The sequence below is a fragment of the Notothenia rossii genome (assembly GCF_949606895.1).
Source record: "Notothenia rossii genome assembly, chromosome: 4".
NCBI classification, from domain to species: domain Eukaryota; kingdom Metazoa; phylum Chordata; class Actinopteri; order Perciformes; family Nototheniidae; genus Notothenia; species Notothenia rossii.
Genome location: NC_136902.1, coordinates 39,056,040 through 39,074,371, shown reverse-complemented (window position 1 = coordinate 39,074,371; position 18,332 = coordinate 39,056,040). Strand labels below are relative to the sequence as shown.

At 43.2% G+C, this 18,332-nt stretch overlaps 1 protein-coding gene across 2 annotated transcripts; it reads right to left on the bottom strand.

The window, feature by feature from the left end:
• Positions 1-979: 979 nt before the first annotated feature.
• tpk2 (thiamin pyrophosphokinase 2) lies at positions 980-16,001 on the bottom strand. 2 transcript variants are annotated; one of them, XM_079674149.1, is made up of 8 exons: positions 14,881-16,001; positions 14,555-14,796; positions 6,584-6,647; positions 6,376-6,506; positions 6,122-6,231; positions 5,340-5,472; positions 5,144-5,240; positions 980-2,500 (listed from the first exon to the last, which is right to left on the bottom strand). In XM_079674149.1, exons 1-8 carry the CDS (start codon positions 14,948-14,950, stop codon positions 2,451-2,453), a joined length of 897 nt encoding a protein of 298 aa, XP_079530275.1. In that variant the 5' UTR covers positions 14,951-16,001; the 3' UTR covers positions 980-2,450. The 2 variants fall into 2 exon arrangements, with proteins under 2 accessions (XP_079530275.1, XP_079530274.1); XM_079674148.1 differs by having other exon boundaries at positions 6,117-6,235; positions 14,881-15,683.
• Between the last annotated feature and the right edge of the window lie 2,331 nt (positions 16,002-18,332).

Sequence of the window (18,332 nt, the reverse complement as noted above, 5' to 3'; positions counted from 1 at the left end):
AGTCATGCTTTTTCTACCATTCACCATTGTGTCAGTATTTACTAGGTTATGCAGTGTTGCCAAATTAAATAATAGTTTTTAATTGTTCTAACATTTGAATGCATACTAGTTTATAAACAATCCCAAAAACCGAAGAACCTACAAAGACTTCAGGTTGGCAAACCAGACACATTTTATAATAATTTGGGCTTTTTCCACAATTTCCTGAATTACAAACGAAGGCATTACCTCATTCTCTGTTCCCCCTGTTTTTTGCCACATTTATTTGCTGACTTGTTTGTGATTTGAGTGCATTGGAATGGTCCACATTGTAGGAACATGTGTACTTTATCCTCATTCTTTGCTAAGTAATTGTCTTCCTTACTACCTAGGGTAGAGTCTATACCCATGAGGTAACTCAATGTAACCAGCCTCTCATCTTGTTCTTTGAATACTGTTAATATATCTCTCATTATATCAAGTCTGACCATTTTACTCCTCATATTGAAGGTAATGCTGATACTGGTTAGCTGAACTTCTTCACTCAGAGACCATCCCAGAGCAAGGCGAGCCAACAGGCTTGAGGTTGACATGCTAGGAGTTTGCAGCATTAGAAAAAGTGCTCCCTACATCTGAGGTAACAGCAACCAACGCCTGGTTTTATGAGATTTAAAGGGTGCATAGTACCTTAGTAGCCACAGTTTAGATGAAAAACGTAAGTCCCGAGCTCCTTCAACAATGCAACATAGTTATATAGGAAATAAAACAATTATAAAATAAAAATAGTGCAATAAGAAACAGAGTAGAATAGATTAGAATAAAATAGTGCAGATGTTGTTGCAAGACCAATGTGTAAGTGATGCAGATGAAGTAAACTATACATTTCAGAAAAATAAACAAGATAAATAATGCAGAGAATGTTGTAAGTGACCAAGTAGATGCGGGAGTCTATATACATGTAAATACAATCAGATATACAAGAACAGAATGTCAAATTAAATATTGTACAGTGAAATAAAATACTGTTTATTGTAGTGATTAACATTAAGATACAGTATATCAATTGTAAGATGCAACCAGATGAATGCTGATGGAGGCACTTAACAGAGCTCAGGTGTTTAACAGTCTTATTGCCTGTGGGATGAAACTGTCCCTAGTCTGGTGGTTTTAGTCCGGATGCTGTGGTAACGCCTGCCAGACGTCAGCAGACAGAACAGTTTGTGGCTGGGGTGATGGGGGTCTTTTATAATCCTGAGGGATTTCTTCCTGAGGCGCTGGGAGTAAAGGTCCTCCATGGATGGCAGCTTTGTCCTGGTGATGTTCTGTGCAGTTTTCACCACCCTCTGTAAAGCCTTACGATTGAGGGCGGTGCAGCTGCCGTACCAGGCCGTGATGCAGTATAAGCTACTTACAGGACACAGAGGTTTCCCCTGCTAGCAGCAATTGGGAGGAAAACACACAAACAGAACCCCAGGGGCCTCATCTATAAAGCTTTGCGTGGGATTCACATGAAAAGATGGCGTAGGTGTGCCAGATGCACAGGATAACTCAGATGTAATGTAATGTTTTTACAAAGTGCAATCAAGCTGGGTTTGCACATGTATGTACAAACAGTCGAGCATTGTTTACAAAAAAAATATTTATTTTGTGGTTTGTGTTCCGGCTGTCAATCAGCGGTGAGAAGTGTCTCCACTGCAGCCTGTGCGTCTCAACCCTCCAGCAGCAAATATATCCAACAGTGAAAGGAAATAAAACAAATGTGTTGTGTGTGTCAGCTGTACAAATGACCAAATACATGGTGTTCTTTGTTTCTATACCTCCTGTGTTTTTACGAGCAACCCATCAAGTCTGTATTTGTAAAAGACCGTTTAGAAACAAAGCTCTAAAATGCTTAACAATTTAAACACATTAAAAAAATTGTCTATACAGCCAATAGAAAACCGTCAGTTTAAGCGTAACTCTGTCCTGTTTAGCATATAAGTTAACAGAATACATTGTATGCCATGCAAGTATTATAACATATCAGCATTCATTTATTTCTCCAAATTATATTTTTGTGTGCACTTGTCTCTTATCCATTTTTGCTAATTAACTCTTCAAACATGGGAGGTAATATTTAGATTTATGGTATTATTATACATGTTTCTCTCCATTCTTCCTTCTGCCAATGGTGTCGCAGTTTCTCATCTCTCCCGTTTTTGTGCGTAGACATGGGTCAAAGTGTATGTGGAGGACCGCACATTTTCCCGTCAAGTTTACTTTTCATAAATCGCAAACATTGCTTGGAACATTTTCGTAGGCCATGTTTTGAGCGTACGCAACGTTTATGAACGAGGCCCCTGGCCCTCCTACTGGAAGAGTTAATGGAGTACCCTCAGACGGCTGAAGAGAGGGTGTATGGTCCGTACAAACCACAGAGGAGACGTTGTTGTTATCACCATGGTAATGTATCTCTGCCTCAGTCCTCAGCTTCACTCCAGTGTCTGATGGAGTCCTGCCCCAAATTCCTGATAGCATGTCTCTGAAATAAAAGACATTTATACGGTTTTATTCGGACTACTTTAGATTTGCATTTATCGTGTTGTAGTGAATTTCCAGAAATGTTTGTGTACTCGACATGGGAGGGACCTTATCTGTTTGCAAGATCACATTATAGAGGAACATCTTCTAGATAATTATTCAATAATAAATGAAATATTTGAGGTAGGATGGAAACCGTTGTTATTTGTATCAAAACATAACTTTTTTATTTTCTTAGTTCCATATATTTGGTCAAAATGGACAGACAAGGCGAAGGCCATGACCTCAACAGAAATCGTAAGTACATGGTTCATTATTTTACACAGCCTTTCTGATGTGCAGTCTTTCCCAAAGCTATTTAAAGGAGATGATTTAGGCTGGAGCCACACGAGAACGGTAACGGTCGTATCCGCTATAGTTCTCTATCAGATACGGTTCGGCCAAACGAGGCCGACATGGAAACGCAGATAACGATAACGGGTCCAAAGGTGGGTAGATCGGACGAAACGCTTTGGGGGGCCAAACGGCTCCATGTCTACGCCCTATACGATCATTTTCTGATAACGATGACACAATAGCCCCGCCTCTCCCTACCTCTCCTGCTCACCCCCGTGTCACCCGCTTCATTGCTGATGTGTTTCGCCAACAACAACAGTTTTCAGAGTGTTTCGAGCCAGGTCCCGGGCCCTTTCTCATTTCATCAAATCCCCCTCCTCGACTCCTCGGTCCTCCGGTAGTGACCCGGAAATGAATTTTAGCGTGCCATGTTGAAGGACATCTCATTTCTCTAAATGCACTTCGAGGACCGAGGATCGAGCGTCGAGGAGGCTCTCTGGAGGAGCTATAACCGAGGAGACACTGATGGGTCCTTCGCGGATGCATTTCCGGGAACAGAGATGTTTCAAAGAGTCGTGACGCACGGCCGGACTTATCTCAGCCAATGACAGCTCTGCATGCATCCCCTGGATATTATTTTATTAACTGCCTTCATCGCGACGCGATGTTTACAGAGAGAACAGCTGTGAGGTCCGTGCAGAAAGCAGAGCAGTGTGTAAAATATATATCACTCAGTATAACAGGCCTACTCTCTGTATTTGCTGTAGTTTAGTAGATATCTACAAACAAAGAGTCGATAATTTTCTAAAACCATTTAGTGCTTCACATAATAAAATACACAACGGCTGTAGCCTGATTATATGCTTTAGGAGCTGGAGGTGTGTGTGTTGTACAGTGCGTAGATGCGGCAGACAGACGGGTCTCAGTTGGTTTGGTGTCCTCTGCTTACTTTTAATACTTGTAAATACAATTTTTGGCCCGTAATTTCAATTCCCCATTTCAGCGACCAGAGAGGGGGGGGGGGATATATCCAGTCACTGATAGTGTTGCGTTATTATGAGAGTGCTCTTTTTGATTCTGAAATTGTATATATTTATATAAATATAGACATATATATGTGTGTCCGCATCTGTAGCCTGTTATTGAGTCGTCATGAACACATCTGTCCATCAGACAGAGGGCTGCTGTGCCTCCAGTCATCATTAATGGGCGTCTCTTTAAAATGACGGCTCAGAGGAGTGGAGTTCTCATTTCTCTAACCGCCTGCTGCTTCCCCTCCTCTCTCCTCGGCTCTCCTCCTCGGCTCCTCCGCTCGCATCTCCTGTGGGCGGGACTAAGTCTCGAGGATAGGAGTCGAGGATAGGAGTTGAGGAGGGGAGTCGAGGAGGGGAGTTAAAGAAATGAGAAAGGGCCCCGGTATCTCACAGGACAGTGCACCCAGCAGGTGCCTCCAGCAGACCCCCCCCCCCCCCCCCCCAGCACGGCAGAGTTTCCGTTAGCCGAAATCTAAAATCCTCCGGTCAAAATGTCGCATATTGTTCTGGTGTCAGGCAGTCCTATCATTAGCTAGAACTAGCTAGATCTGATCGATATGGAAATAAACGCGAGTGAAGTCTAATCGGACAGAGAGAGATCAGAGATCAGCTGCTGCTGACGGAGAGTCCTGCCTCTCCCTACCTCTGCTGCTAAATCCACCGCGGAGAATAAACACAAGGGCAACCATGGAAACCATGCTCGGATGTCTTCTTCGCTGCTTTTGGTCTATTTTGTGGCGGAAGTACAGCGCCACTTACAGGCTCGGCATATGTACTACAGCGTCTCCAGCAGGTCGAGCGGTCTCGTGTGGAAGGACACGTTTTTGGTGCCTATTGCGTGTGGATGGAAGACTTTTTTGATAACGATTTCGGTTAGTTTGCGTTACCGTTCTCGTGTTGCTCCAGCCTTACAGTTTAATGGTAGTTGTAGCATGCGTCTTTACAGGCCCCTATCAACAGAAGCATTTCCTTCGACACCTGCATTTTCTCCTGAATCTCCGAAGGGACAGGACTGGCTTAGTGCCTGCCTGAAACCACAGTCTGCTCTGAGTGGTTAGCTGGCCGTGATTTGTCAACAGCTTAGCGATGTCCCGCCCCTTATTCTATTAAAACAACGTGTGGGAGGGCTAGGCAGAACATGTGTTACAGTGATGTAGTGATGATTTGCAACCTACTGTATCTAAGACTACAAGAAGGGAAACACCCCAAAATGCACAACAGGCCCCCTTTAAATCAATTATTCAAATGTATAGTGGTCTATGCGTGTCACAAACCTGTGTCTGGATCAATGAACGAGTGTCTAATGAGGAAGTCCAAGACCACCATGGCACAGTTGGGTTTGAAGTCATCAGTGGCCATGAGCTCCTTCACCTGAAACCAAGACAATAACCAAACACCCCTGTGGTATTTCTGTCTCCCCTCAGATTGTTGTTATCTCACAGGATTCATATTCAGAACAGCAGTACTAACCTTCTCCATGGGCAGGAGGTAGAACTCTTGCACCTCTCCATCCCCTACTTTAGGCTTGAACCCCACAGGAAGTTCTAAATCAAAGACAAACTGATTCTCTGGATATACCCCGTCTTCATCCTCATAGGTATAGCTAGAAATGCACAGGAGTAGTGAGTTATGAAATAGTTTTTTGTTATATTAAAGTATTTCCTTTTGTTAATGACTAAATTGTGTCCTCACAAAATCTTGTGTTACCCATTTTATCAACTAATTCCATGTGCAGACCCAACATTTAGCTTGGTCACAAATGTTTTGTTTTACTTTTTGTCTGTGGTTCCTACTGAAGACATAAATATTACATAAACACCTCATAAATGTCGATTACTCTTTATTTCAGTTGGGAACTATTTTCGGCAGCAGATTAATTTATGCCGGTGTGTGTTTGTTCATGTTAATGAAGGATCATTTCACCCACTGCAACAGTGTGGCTCATTAATACGTATTTAACCAACAACACACACACACACACACACACACACACACACACACACACACACACACACACACACACACACACACACACACACACACACACACACACACACACACACACACACACACACACACACACACACACACACACACACACACACACACACACACACACACACACACACACACACACACACACACACACACACACACAACTGACTGGTCGGTTTGACTGATAATAAATCATAAGATTGTTTATCATTAAACAACTATTCAAGTTAATGGAAGAAATATCAAGCTTACCTTACTGTACTAACAGGACGAGCCTTCTCTGCAATGGCTGCTGGGATACATGCTTCCTCCTCACATTCTTTGACCACAGTTTGTTTGATGTCAAGCCCAGCAGCCAGACCACCTGCTGCCTTCGGAGACATAAAATCGACTCATTCATTCATTTGTGGAAATCTGAATTGGAAGAACTCTGTATTTAAGACTTATCCTTTGTGTACATCAAGTATCTACTATGGCAGTATGTAGACACTGTCAGACAGTCTTCACTCACCACATGGTCCAGTAGTCCAGGGTACGTCTGCTTAGTAGGGGAGCGACGTGCCAGCCACATGCTGACTTCCCCCCCGTCACTGACAGTGTAGCCATTGATGTGGACTCCACTCCTCTTCACACCAAACAGGCCTGCGTGTGAAGCATCACAATAAGCTCATACAACACGAACACTGGTGTAACATGGCGCTGTGTGTGCCAAAACTGACTTGTAGCTGATCTCTCCATCAACATCAGAGGAGCCTCAGAAAATTGTGACATCACACTGTATTTCTGAAAGACAGGAATGTTTCAGAATTACAGTGATGCATAGGAAGTTATTGATAACTTCTAGGCTAACTGTAGGTATTCACATGCTTTTACAGTTTTCGAACTTATACAGTCCGTGGTCAAGTCCAGTGTATAAGATGGAAGAAACTGCCATCCCTTTTATCCATGAATGTCCACATTATATCTCATGGAAGTCATTAAAGAGGCCGTATTCTGCTTTTTGGGGTTTTTCCCTTTCGTATAGTATGTAATATATGTTTGTGTGCATGTAAATGGTCTGCAAAGGCTAACATCCCTGTGTTAACACCAGCGGGGCTCCTTTGTTTGCTTCCGTAACATGATAGTGGCGTCGTATATGACGACGCTGAAGTTGGCTTCCGATTCAGAGCATCCGATTCGGCAGTTAAGGGGAAAGTTAAGGGACATTTAATTTACAGCGCTGAGCGAACAATCCTCCGTGTCTGTACCTCTTAAATCGCTGCATAGCTGATTTATTTGGACTGGATTATCCCAGAGAGTCTAAAGATTATTTATAACCCAGTTTGAGATTTGTGAAACCTTTATTCTATTTGTGAAAATACAAAAAAGGGAGATTTCAGTGCTTTTTTTACATGTAGACCATATTAGACCAGGTCCTGATCTAAAACCACTAGACCTAGACTCATAAAATCTGGACTGGATTATCCCAGAAAGTATAAGATTCTTTATAACACCGTTTCAGATTTGCGAAACCTTTATTCTATTTTGTGAAAATACAAACAAGGGAGATTTTGCAGCTTTTTAAAAATCTAGACCACATTGGACCAGGTCCTGATCTAAAACCACTAGACCTAGACTCATCAAATCTGGACTGTATTATCCCAGAGGGTCTAAACATTCTTTATAACACCGTTTCAGATTTGTGAAACCTTTATTCTATTTGTGAAAATACAAACAAGGGAGATTTCAGTGCTTTTTTTGCATCCTGGCCACATTAGACCAGGTCCTGATCTGAAAACACTAGACCTAGTCTCATCAAATCTGGACTGGATTATCCCAGAGAGGCTAAAGATTCTTTATAACACAGTTTCAGATTTGTGAAACCTTTATTATATAAAACCTTATACCTTATACCTTATTATACCTTATCTTAATTCCAAGGGCAGCGGTCAGTGCAGCTGACAGTAATACACCTCTGTGCTGCTCACATGCTGAAGTTGATCAGTATGAAGTTGTCCATGGTTCAGTGCAGAAAGGAGACAAAACTATTTTTTGTACTGTTTTGCCCTCTTTTAAAATGCTACTGTATTTGGCCAGGTATTATCAATTTCAAGGTGTATGGTACATGTTTTTTCATCAAAGACTGAAACTAATGGGTGCAAGAAACATCTCTCTGCACTGCAGGAGGCCATACGGACACAGAAGTCAGAAAATATAAATTCCAAAAATGAAGATGAAGACCACACACCTTCTGTTTTTGGAGACATGCACAGATCTCTCACAAAATCATCCCCTTTCTTTGCTCCTATCAAAGAGGTGGTCACACAAGCACAGGAGGAAGCAGGGAAGGAGGATGACGCAAACGGAGCATGCCAGCCAAATCCTCATTATTGTGAGACACTTGTGGAAATAATTCTCCATTACGCTGGTACTGTGCCTCTTTGGACAGGTCTGATGCTAAAAGATCTTGGCAAAACCTGTGACAGTAATGCTGTTGTAGAGAACTGGTTCCGCACAACAACAAAAAGTGATCCTTTCATCAAAATTGCACAGAAGAGCAGGAGACTTTCTCCAGCTACAGCAAGAGTTTGTGGTTGGAAGACTCAAGGGCGTTGCAATAATGAAAAAACAGGTGCATCCTTCAAAAACATACGCTGAAGACAAAAGACAATCTGAGGGACCAGAGACACTTCCTCTGTCACAAGAGAAGACATGGAAGAAGCGAAGTAAAACGCAGAAAAGAAAGTCGAAGTACTTCAGCCACCCTACTCCAACTGCTCAGAGAAAAAAGTATAAACTGTCTGAAACAGATGCAAGGGAAAAGCAAAAGGGATGCTGTCCACATTGGGGAGGAGAGGGAACAATTGGACAGCAAACTGTGTCAATGACAAACACTTGCACAGTGGACAACCTCCTGTACACCCTGCATCTCGCAATAAAAAGGAGACATTACATTTAGCTGACACTTTTATCCAAAGCGGCTTACAATAAGTACATTCGACCCGGAAGATACAACCTTGAAGAAAACAGAATCATATAAGTACATCAGGTTTCATAGAGCTAAAACATTTCAAGTGCTACTCAACTGGCTTTAGATAAGCCAGTCCTTTGTTAGTATATAAGTGATTTATTAGTAATTCTATCGCTCGAAGTGGAGTCAAAAGAGATGAGTTTTCAGTCTGCGCCGGAAGATGTGCAAGCTATCTGCTGTCCTGATTTCAATGGGGAGCTCATTCCACCATTTTGGAGCCAGGATAGCAAACCCATGTGTTTTTGCTGATGGGAACTTGGGTCCCCCTCGCAGTGCGGGTGCAGCGAGCTGTTTGGCTGATGCAGAGCGGAGTGCACGTGCTGGGGTGTACGGTTTAACCATGTCCTGGATGTAGGAAGGGCCAGATCCATTCGCAGCATGGTACGCAAGTACCAGTGTTTTGAAGTGGATTCTAGCAGTTACCGGAAGCCAGTGAAGGGAGCGGAGGAGCGGCGTGGTGTGGGAAAACTTTGGAAGGTTGAAGACCAGACGAGCCGCTGCATTCTGGATGAGCTGCAGAGGTCGGATGGCACATGCAGGCAGACCAGCCAGGAGGGAGTTGCAGTAGTCTAGGCGTGAGATGACGAGAGCCTGGACCAGAACCTGCGCTGTTTTCTGGGTCAGCTGGGGACGTATCCTCCTGATGTTGTAAAGAGTGTATCTGCAGCAGCGGGTTGTTGCAGCAATGTTTGCAGTGAAGGACAGTTTGTTATCTAGGGTCACACCTAGATTCCTTGCAGTCTGAGTCGGTGAAACAACAGAGGTGCCGATGTTGATTGTTAGGTCAAGAGTGGGACAATCTTTTCCCGGAAGGAAAAGCAATTCAGTCTTGTCAAGGTTGAGCTTGAGGTGATGAGCAGACATCCACTGAGAGATGTCTGCTAGACAAGCAGAGATGCGTGCGACGACCTGGGTCTCTGAGCGGGGAAAGGACAGAATTAGTTGGGTGTCGTCAGCGTAGCAGTGGTATGAAAAACCATGCGGGCTAATGACAGATCCGAGCGAGTTTGTGTACAAGGAGAAGAGGAGGGGACCAAGAACAGAGCCCTGAGGGACCCCTGTAGTTAATTGACAAGGGTCGGACTCGGACCCTGTCCAAGTTACCCTGTAGGTGCGGTCTTTGAGGTATGAGGTGAGGAGGGAAAGTGCAGAGCCTGAAACTCAAGTTCTTGGAGGGTGCGAAGGAGGATCTGATGGTTCACCGTGTCGAATGCAGCAGACAGGTCCAGAAGGATGATGACAGAGGAGAGGGAGGCTGCTTTAGCCGTGTGCTTTTCCTCAGTGACAGCAAGGAGAGCAGTTTCTGTTGAGTGACCTGCCTTGAAACCAGACTGGTGCGGATCCAGAAGGTTGTTCTGATGGAGATAACAGGAGAGTTGTTTAAAGACAGCGCGTTCAAGTGTTTTAGACAGGAACGGGAGGAGAGAGACAGGCCTGTAGTTTATAACATCAGATGGGTTGAGAGTGGGTTACTTTAGGAGAGGGTTTACTCTTGCCTCCTTGAGACTGTTTGGAAAGTGACCAGAAGTTAGAGAAGTGTTGATGAAATGGGTGAGAAACGGTAGAATATAAGGAGCGATAGTCTGAAGGAGGTTAGATGGGATAGGGTCCAGAGGGCAGGTCGTAGGACGGGAAGAGGTAATGAGGGTAAGAACCTCACTTGGAGAGAGAGGGGAGAAGGAGGTTAGTGTGTGGGTGAAAGGAGGTTCTGGTGACCCAGCGGTGAGTAAAGGTGAGTCAGAAAAAGAAGAGCGAATATCATCAACCTTTTTTTCAAAGTAGTTAACAAAGTCGCTTGACAGAAGGGAGGAGGGGGAAGGGGCTTTGGGGGGTTCCAAGAGGGTGGAAAAGATTGAAAATAGTTTTTGGGGATTGGAATAGGAAGATTAGATCTTATCTTGAAATAAAGTGCTTTTTGCCTGAGAGATCGAAGCAGAGAAAGAGGAGAGGAGAACCTGATAGGTTAGGAGGTCGTCATGGTGTTTGGATTTCCACCATTTCCGCTCTGCTGCCCGAAGGATGGTTCTTTTAGCACGCAGTGCTTCATTTAGCCAGGGAGCCGGAGGGGACTGACGAGCCTGCCGAGATGTGAGAGGACAGAGAGAGTCCAGAGAGGATGAGAGAGTAGAGAGGAGAGTTTCTGCAGCAGAGTTTGGAGGCAGGAGTTGGAACGAGTGAGAGGAAGGGAGGGCTGAGAGCACCGATGAGGCAAAGGTAGAGGGGGAGAGGGAACAGAGGTTACGGTGGACAGGTGCAGGATGAGAAGAGATTAGTTTGTTATGTTTGGAAAGGGGTAGAGAGAATGAAATGAAGAAGTGATCGGATGTGTGAAGCGGGTTTACAGAGAGGTTAGAAGTAGTGCAGTTCCTTGAGAATATGAGATCAAGGACATTGCCAGCGTTATGAGTTGGTGGGGATGGAGACAGTGAAAAAGCAAAGGTGGTTAACAGAGATGTTAGTTTGTCTATCTTCCCTGTCTGGAGGTTGAAGGTATCGCGGTTTTAGATCAGGACCTGGTCTAATGTGGTCTAGATCAGCGGTTTTCAAAGTGTGAGGCGCGCCTCCCCTGGGGGGCGCCAGAGAGCTTCAGGGGAGGCGCAGCATGAGACACAAAAGAACGAGAAAAAGACGAGTAAAGTGACACTTGCCCACTTGTGGCTGTCTGTGGAGACCGAGTTCCCCCACCTCGCCAAAAAGGCTTTAAAAGTGCTCATTCCCTTCACCTCCACCTACCTGTTTGAGTGCAGGTTTTCCGCATTGACTTTGATCAAAAGCGAGTACCGGTAAAGGCTGCAGCCAGAGTATGATCTGCGTTTATTCCTGTGTGCATCAAAGACGCAGACTCATTGTTCCCACTAAAGTAGGGGTGAGTGTAATAAGGAGGCAAAGTTGACGTTCAGTGTGTTGCCGGGAGCATATAAGGATTTATCCACCATGTTGAAAATGTTAAAAAAAATATGTCTTGAGAACACGGCGTGCGGAAATATACGGGTCGTGCTGCAGCTAGATGTGCCTGTCCTCTGTAAGAAGGTGTCGGCGACTGACATGCAAGGAAGAACGGCTGTCCACAGGCTGTTCCAACTTTAACAACTGTATTAACTTCCAGGGTAGTGAATTGAACATGCAATTGTAATTGGGTGTGTGGTATATTTTCATGCACGGACACGCATGTTCCACAACACACAAACTGAACAACACTCAATTTTTCGATCGCTACCAGTGTCCTTGCGATCTTGTTATAATAACAAGTGCACGTTACTGATGCAATATGGTTGAGACCATTCGGGCTTATTCTAGAGGGGTGCAAGGAATAGTCCAAGTAGTGGGGGACTTTTATACAATATGTTTAAAACATAAAAATAAAAAGGTTTAAAAAAGTTATTGTTTAATGTTTTAAGGAGGTGACGCTACTCAGCCAATCAAATCGGTGCAGTCAGCACGATAGATTCAAACACACACACAGAGACGAGACAAGAGGAGAGAAACAGTCGGAGTAATTTCAAATGGCGGAAGGTAGACAGCGAAAACAGAGCATTTAATTACATTTTCTCTTATTGGACCTCTTTGAAATGCAATTGAATACCCCTGCATTATAGCAACAACAACAATAATAATAATAATAATAACAGCAATAATAATTGGGAGTGGGGGCGCGGCTGTTCTTATGTTCTCTGAGGGGAGGCTCACCTACCCACACTTTGAAAACCCCTGGTCTAGATTTTAAAAAAGCTGCAAAATCTCCCTTGTTTGTATTTTCACAAATAGAATAAAGGTTTCACAAATCTGAAACGGTGTTATAAATAATCTTTAGACTCTCTGGGATAATCCAGTCCAGATTTTTATGAGTCTAGGTCTAGTGGTTTTAGATCAGGAGCTGGTCTAATGTGGTCTAGATTTAATAAAAGCATCAAAATCTCCCTTTTTGTATTTTCACAAATACAATAAAGGTTTCACAAATCTGAAACTGTGTTATAAAGAATGTTTAGACCAGGGGTGGGGAACCTTTTTCCTCTCAAGGGCCATTTCAATTTTTTCAACATCCTCCGAGGGCCGTACAAATTATTGACCTCTGCTTAAAAATACTAAAATCACAGCCCATTCATTTCGCCTTTCTTTCATGCAGTGCAAAGAAACAGCAACCTCTGAATCCAGATATCTCACCATGACTCGTGCATGCATGCACGTGCACAGTTGTGGCATGACCACCAAAACAGAAAGATATGGACACAAGATGTGTGCAAATGTATTTAGTATCCTATCCATGTGAACATGATTTAAGTGGGGGGGGGAAAGATTTTTATTTTTTAATGTTGAAGTTAAAAGCATCAATCTGGTGCACTTTGAGAGCAACATGAAGAGATCCATGGATACATCTCTCAACACCCATATGAAACAGAACTGTAAGCAGATTTCTTTTTCTTTATGGATATTTTACAAATCACTCCCCTTTCAAACTGTATTCTTGTTTATTAATAACAACTTTTTTTTACTGTCATATAGTATTTTATACCTGTTTACTTTATTCTCTTATTTTGTTATAACTATAATGACCATATAAAGATGTGCTTTTATCTCACTGGTTGGAGAAAAAGCTTTTTATATTCGTTAGCATAGCTAACCAGATGCTAATAACAAGAAAGTTATTGACTGTATGATCAGTGTGACAGATGAACAGATCGCCTCTGGGCTTTCAACTAAAGACACAGCCACCGAGCTACGCAAAAACTGCGGCATGTGTACGGCTCCTTATGGGTAAGCCTACTGCAATTTGTGAAGTGTTGGAGCCGTCTCCTGGTGCTCTCCGTCAGAACTGCACCCCTGTCAGACGAGACATATACCACGTGATGACACGTTAGGCTCGTGTTGTGTTCAAGGACCCTGACCTTGGCCAGGAAAAACAGGTACTTGCTTGTTTAATTTTTTTTGCGGTCTAGATTTCTTTAATTTTTTTCTTTTTTGCATGTGTTTATAAATTACCTCGAGGGCCGTACCAAATGGTCTCGCGGGCCGTATACGGCCCGGAGGCCGGAGGTTCCCCATCCCTGGTTTAGACCCTCTGGGATAATCCAGTCCAGATTTGATGAGTCTAGGTATAGTGGTTTTAGATCAGGACCTGGTCTAATGTGGTCTACATGTGAAAAAAGCACTGAAATCTCCCTTTTTTGTATTTTCACAAATAAAATAAAGGTTTCACAAATCTGAAACGGTGTTATAAAGAACCTTTAGACTCTCTGGGATAATCCAGTCCAGATTTGATGAGTCTAGGTCTAGTGGTTTTAGATCAGGACCTGGTCTAATGTGGTCTACATGTGAAAAAAGCACTGAAATCTCCCTTTTTTGTATTTTCACAAATAAAATAAAGGTTTCACAAATCTGAAACGGTGTTATAAAGAACCTTTAGACTCTCTGGGATAATCCAGTCCAAATAAATCGGCTATGCAGCGATTTAAGAGGTACAGACACGGAGGATTGTTCGCTCAGCGCTGTAAATTAAATGTCCCTTAACTTTCCCCTTAACTGCCGAATCGGATGCTCTGAATCGGAAGCCAACTTCAGCGTCGTATCAAAATGTAACACTCGCGCTTCTATTGGCTAGCGAGAGGCAACACATACATGTACACGAGACATCTCTAAGCGGTGGACCTATCATAACAATGTGTGTCTCACAGTATGGTCTCACCTCGTCTCTCCATCCCTTGAGGCAGCTGAAGGTGCCCTCTTGTCTCAGGGTCCGCAGGACAGCGTCCACAGCCTCAGTCCTCCTCCCGGAGGAGTCCAGGCTGGGTCGCAGGGACACAGCGCCCCCTTGCGGCGGACTGAACACATCCGGAAACCGGCTCAACAGCGGGGTGAGCTGAGGAGGAATCCAGCCAACCTGAGCTCCATTTATCTCAAACCGAAAGCAGCTAGCACGACAGGAGCCTGCGGGGAGGTGGAAGGGGCGACTTTAAAACCCGTTCATACCGTCCACTGCATGTTTAACTCGGTGTCTCTGGTGTAACTTACCTGGTGAATAAAAGTTATTCATTCGGCGGAGCAGCTGGACTATCTTTTGCGACCACTGAGAGTGAGACATTTTTCAAGAATGTCAGGAAAACGCCACTCAAATGTAGCCCTGAGGTAGCGCGGGAGGAAATGTGCGAGGTTACTAATATTGTGATTACATAGAACTGGATACAACTAGCATCTCTGGCCGAACCAAATTACCGCCGTGTTTTCATAACAGTGGCCAACACGCATGTCTGTCTGTCAGTTTCTTTCTTCTTCGCTGGATTTGGCAGATTGGACACTGCAAATGCATTTTAGTTCCCTCTATCGTTACTGTTCGTCAAATTGCAACATGCAATCCTTTACTGTCCAATATTGGTTACCGTTAAAATGACTAGTTACATGTTGGAAATTGTAATTAGTTACCTAATCTAGGTATCACAATCAAAAGTAATGTAACCTGATGATTATTTCCGTTACTTCTGGATTACAATATCAAATGCAATGTAAATACAAGAACAAATGTATATCAATAAGATGTTTTTAACTGAAGTGTATTATGTAAGACAACAGAACCATGTGACCTTAGAAAAGAAGAAACCAAGACATTTAGGATAACAAATGTGTCCTCTTAAATCATAATGCGAAGTATATTTTTTAAATGCAGTTTCAGTTTAACATTTTTTTAAGCAAACCCGGTATTTCTGTTTCATAAATCTGCATCACTGCATTAAATACAATGCACTATATATATTTAAAGTAAAGAATACCAAAAGTAGCCGTAATAAAAAACAAAATGTGGGCAGTACGTATATATCTAATAATACTGATCTTTGTTTTAATAGATTTTATATGGATTGACCATAACAAATGTATTGTAACACTTTAATCGTGCTTGTAATCCAAATATTTAAAAAACATGAAATCTGATTCAAAAAAATGTTATGTTAGTGTAAGACTAAAGTCATAAAATGAATTCATATCAACACATGTGCACATATGCCTACTGTATATGTAAGAACATACATCTTTAAACCTGCATGAACAGCAATGTGATTGTCTTTGTAACACTCAAACACACTGTTCATTCAATTTTCCACTTCAAGTTCCCCAGAACCTGCCTCTTCTTTATATGTGCTTGATTCAACTGTTTTTTTTGCTACTCACAGTGATTTCTCCCTGAAGCGGTTGCCTGGCAACGTACCTTTTTCTCCATTTGTCTGACGGCTTTAGTTATTTTCCATAGCTTGATTCTTTTCACACACTTCTAAGAAAAATCCTGTAGTACCATATTTTGTATTTAAGAATACATCCAAATGTACGTTTAGAAATATCTAAAAGAAACAGCTTATAAATGTACGACGGAGTATTAGGGCCACACTTAGAAAAAACCCCCAGAGATTTCGAGAATAAAGTCGTAATAATAAGAGAATAAAGTCATAGTTACGAGAAAAAAGTCGTAACATTACGAGAATAAAGTCGTAATATTACGAGAATAAAGTCATAGTTACGAGAATAAAGTCGTAACATTACGAGAATAAAGTCGTAATGTTACGAGAATAAAGTCATAATTACGAGATTAAAGTCGTAGTTTCATAAGTGGCTTGAGAAGCGGACTTGGAGGAGATTGTCTCCTTTCTGCAGGAGGAAATGGCTGGTTCTGGCCGACTACATTATTACATTGCATTTAGCTGACGCTTTTATCCAAAGCGACTTACAATAAGTGCATTCAACCAACAAGATACAAACTTGAAGAAAACAGAATCATATAAGTACATCAGGTTTCATAGAGCTAAAACATTTCAAGTGCTATTCAACTGGTTTTAGATAAACCAGTCCTTTAATAGTATATAAGTGCTTTGTTAGCAATTCTTTTTGAGTAATTCTATCGCTCGAAGTGGAGTCGAAAGAGATGAGTTTTCAATCTGCGCTAAGCTTTCTGCTGTCCTGATTTCAATGGGGAGCTCATACCGATTCCACTACAAGGCTATCGTTTGACTCCTTCTGGATCCAAAGCCTTGATTACAAGTCTCATCATTTCTTGTGAAACAACAAATCCCCTTTGAACAGCTCGTAGATGTAACCAAAGATAGCCTTGTAGTCTGCCAGAACCAGCCATTTCCTCCTGCAGAAAGGAGACAATCTCCTCCAAGTCCGTTTGGTTCTTTCTTCAAAATAATAGACATAGTTTCTTGCACAACTTTTTCAAAGTTCTAATACTTATGATAATCTGATGCTGATGTGCCAAAAGATTAAGTATTTTATTATTTGAGAAACCTAAACTAAAGTACTGCTTCACAAGATGCTCCTGTGGTGGCTGTCCATTTCCAGCCGCCTCCTTGGGGATGTTTTCCCTTTGCCTGTTGTGTGGGCGTGGTGGCTGTCACTCTGGCTCCCGGCTCACCTGCTGCAATCAGCTGTTCACCCTCACACCTGATTCTCATCAGCCATCTACAACGGCATATCAGCAGAGGCTCCACAACCTGTCGGCGCCAGATCGTTGTTAAACCACAGTGGATCATTCTCTGACCGCCGTGTTGTCATCACCAGCCTCCACTTCCTCGCCACTCCTGCCGGATTATCCTTCCCGCACCTTTTGTTCACTAATAAACCCTTTTTGAACACTCTGCCGTGTCCTGCGTTTGGGTCCTCTCAGATACCGTAACAGAACGATCTGGCCAGCATGGACCCAGCGGACACAGGCCACCAGTCCAAGACTGCGGACGAACTCAGCCAAGCCCTGGCCAGTCAAGGCGCTCTCGTGGGGCATCACGCTGTGGTTCTCCGTGAGGTAGTGGAGACTCTCCGGAACCTCTCCGCTAACGTGCAAAGGATCGGCACGCAAGTAGAACTGCTCACCACACAGTATTCTCCTCCGCAGCCCGCTGCACAGCCGGCAGCCCCTCCTCCCGCTCCTGCCGCACCTCTCTATCAGCTACGAGAGACCGTCATTCCCACACCGGAGCGATACGCTGGAAATTTGGGGATTTGTAGAGCCTTTTTGTTCCAGTGTACGTTAGTTTTTGAGCAGCAGCCCAGTACTTATCATACAGATGGGGCTAGGGTAGCATACGTAATGAGTCTGTTGAAGGGGAGTGCTTTAGATTGGGCTACAGCTGTTAGGGAGAGCCAGCCACACATTTGCTTATCATTTGATACTTTCATTTCCGAAATGAAAAAAGTTTTTGATCACCCGGTACGAGGGAGGGACGCTTCCAGGCGCCTTCTTTCTCTCCGGCAGGGCTCCCGTAGTGTAGCCGAATTTTCAGTTGAGTTTAGAACAGTTGCTGCAGACTCAGGCTGGAATAACGAGTCATTGCAGGATATTTTTCTTCAGGGGCTGAACGAAGCAATTAAAGACGAGCTAGCTGCTAGGGATGATCCAGTTAGCTTGGATAATTTAATTGCCACAGCTATCAAGATTGATAATCGCCTCAGAGAGAGACGTAGGGATAGGAATAGCCGTCACC

Excerpts from the sequence above, each read along its gene's own strand:
- tpk2 (XM_079674148.1), bottom strand. The coding sequence starts at position 14,950 with ATGTCTCACTCTCAGTGGTCGCAAAAGATAGTCCAGCTGCTCCGCCGA. Across the intron at positions 14,797-14,880 it reads GAATAACTTTTATTCACCAG|GCTCCTGTCGTGCTAGCTGC; the intron begins GTAAGTTACACC and ends ACCTCCCCGCAG. Across the intron at positions 5,241-5,339 it reads ACCTCCTGCCCATGGAGAAG|GTGAAGGAGCTCATGGCCAC; the intron begins GTTAGTACTGCT and ends TCTTGGTTTCAG.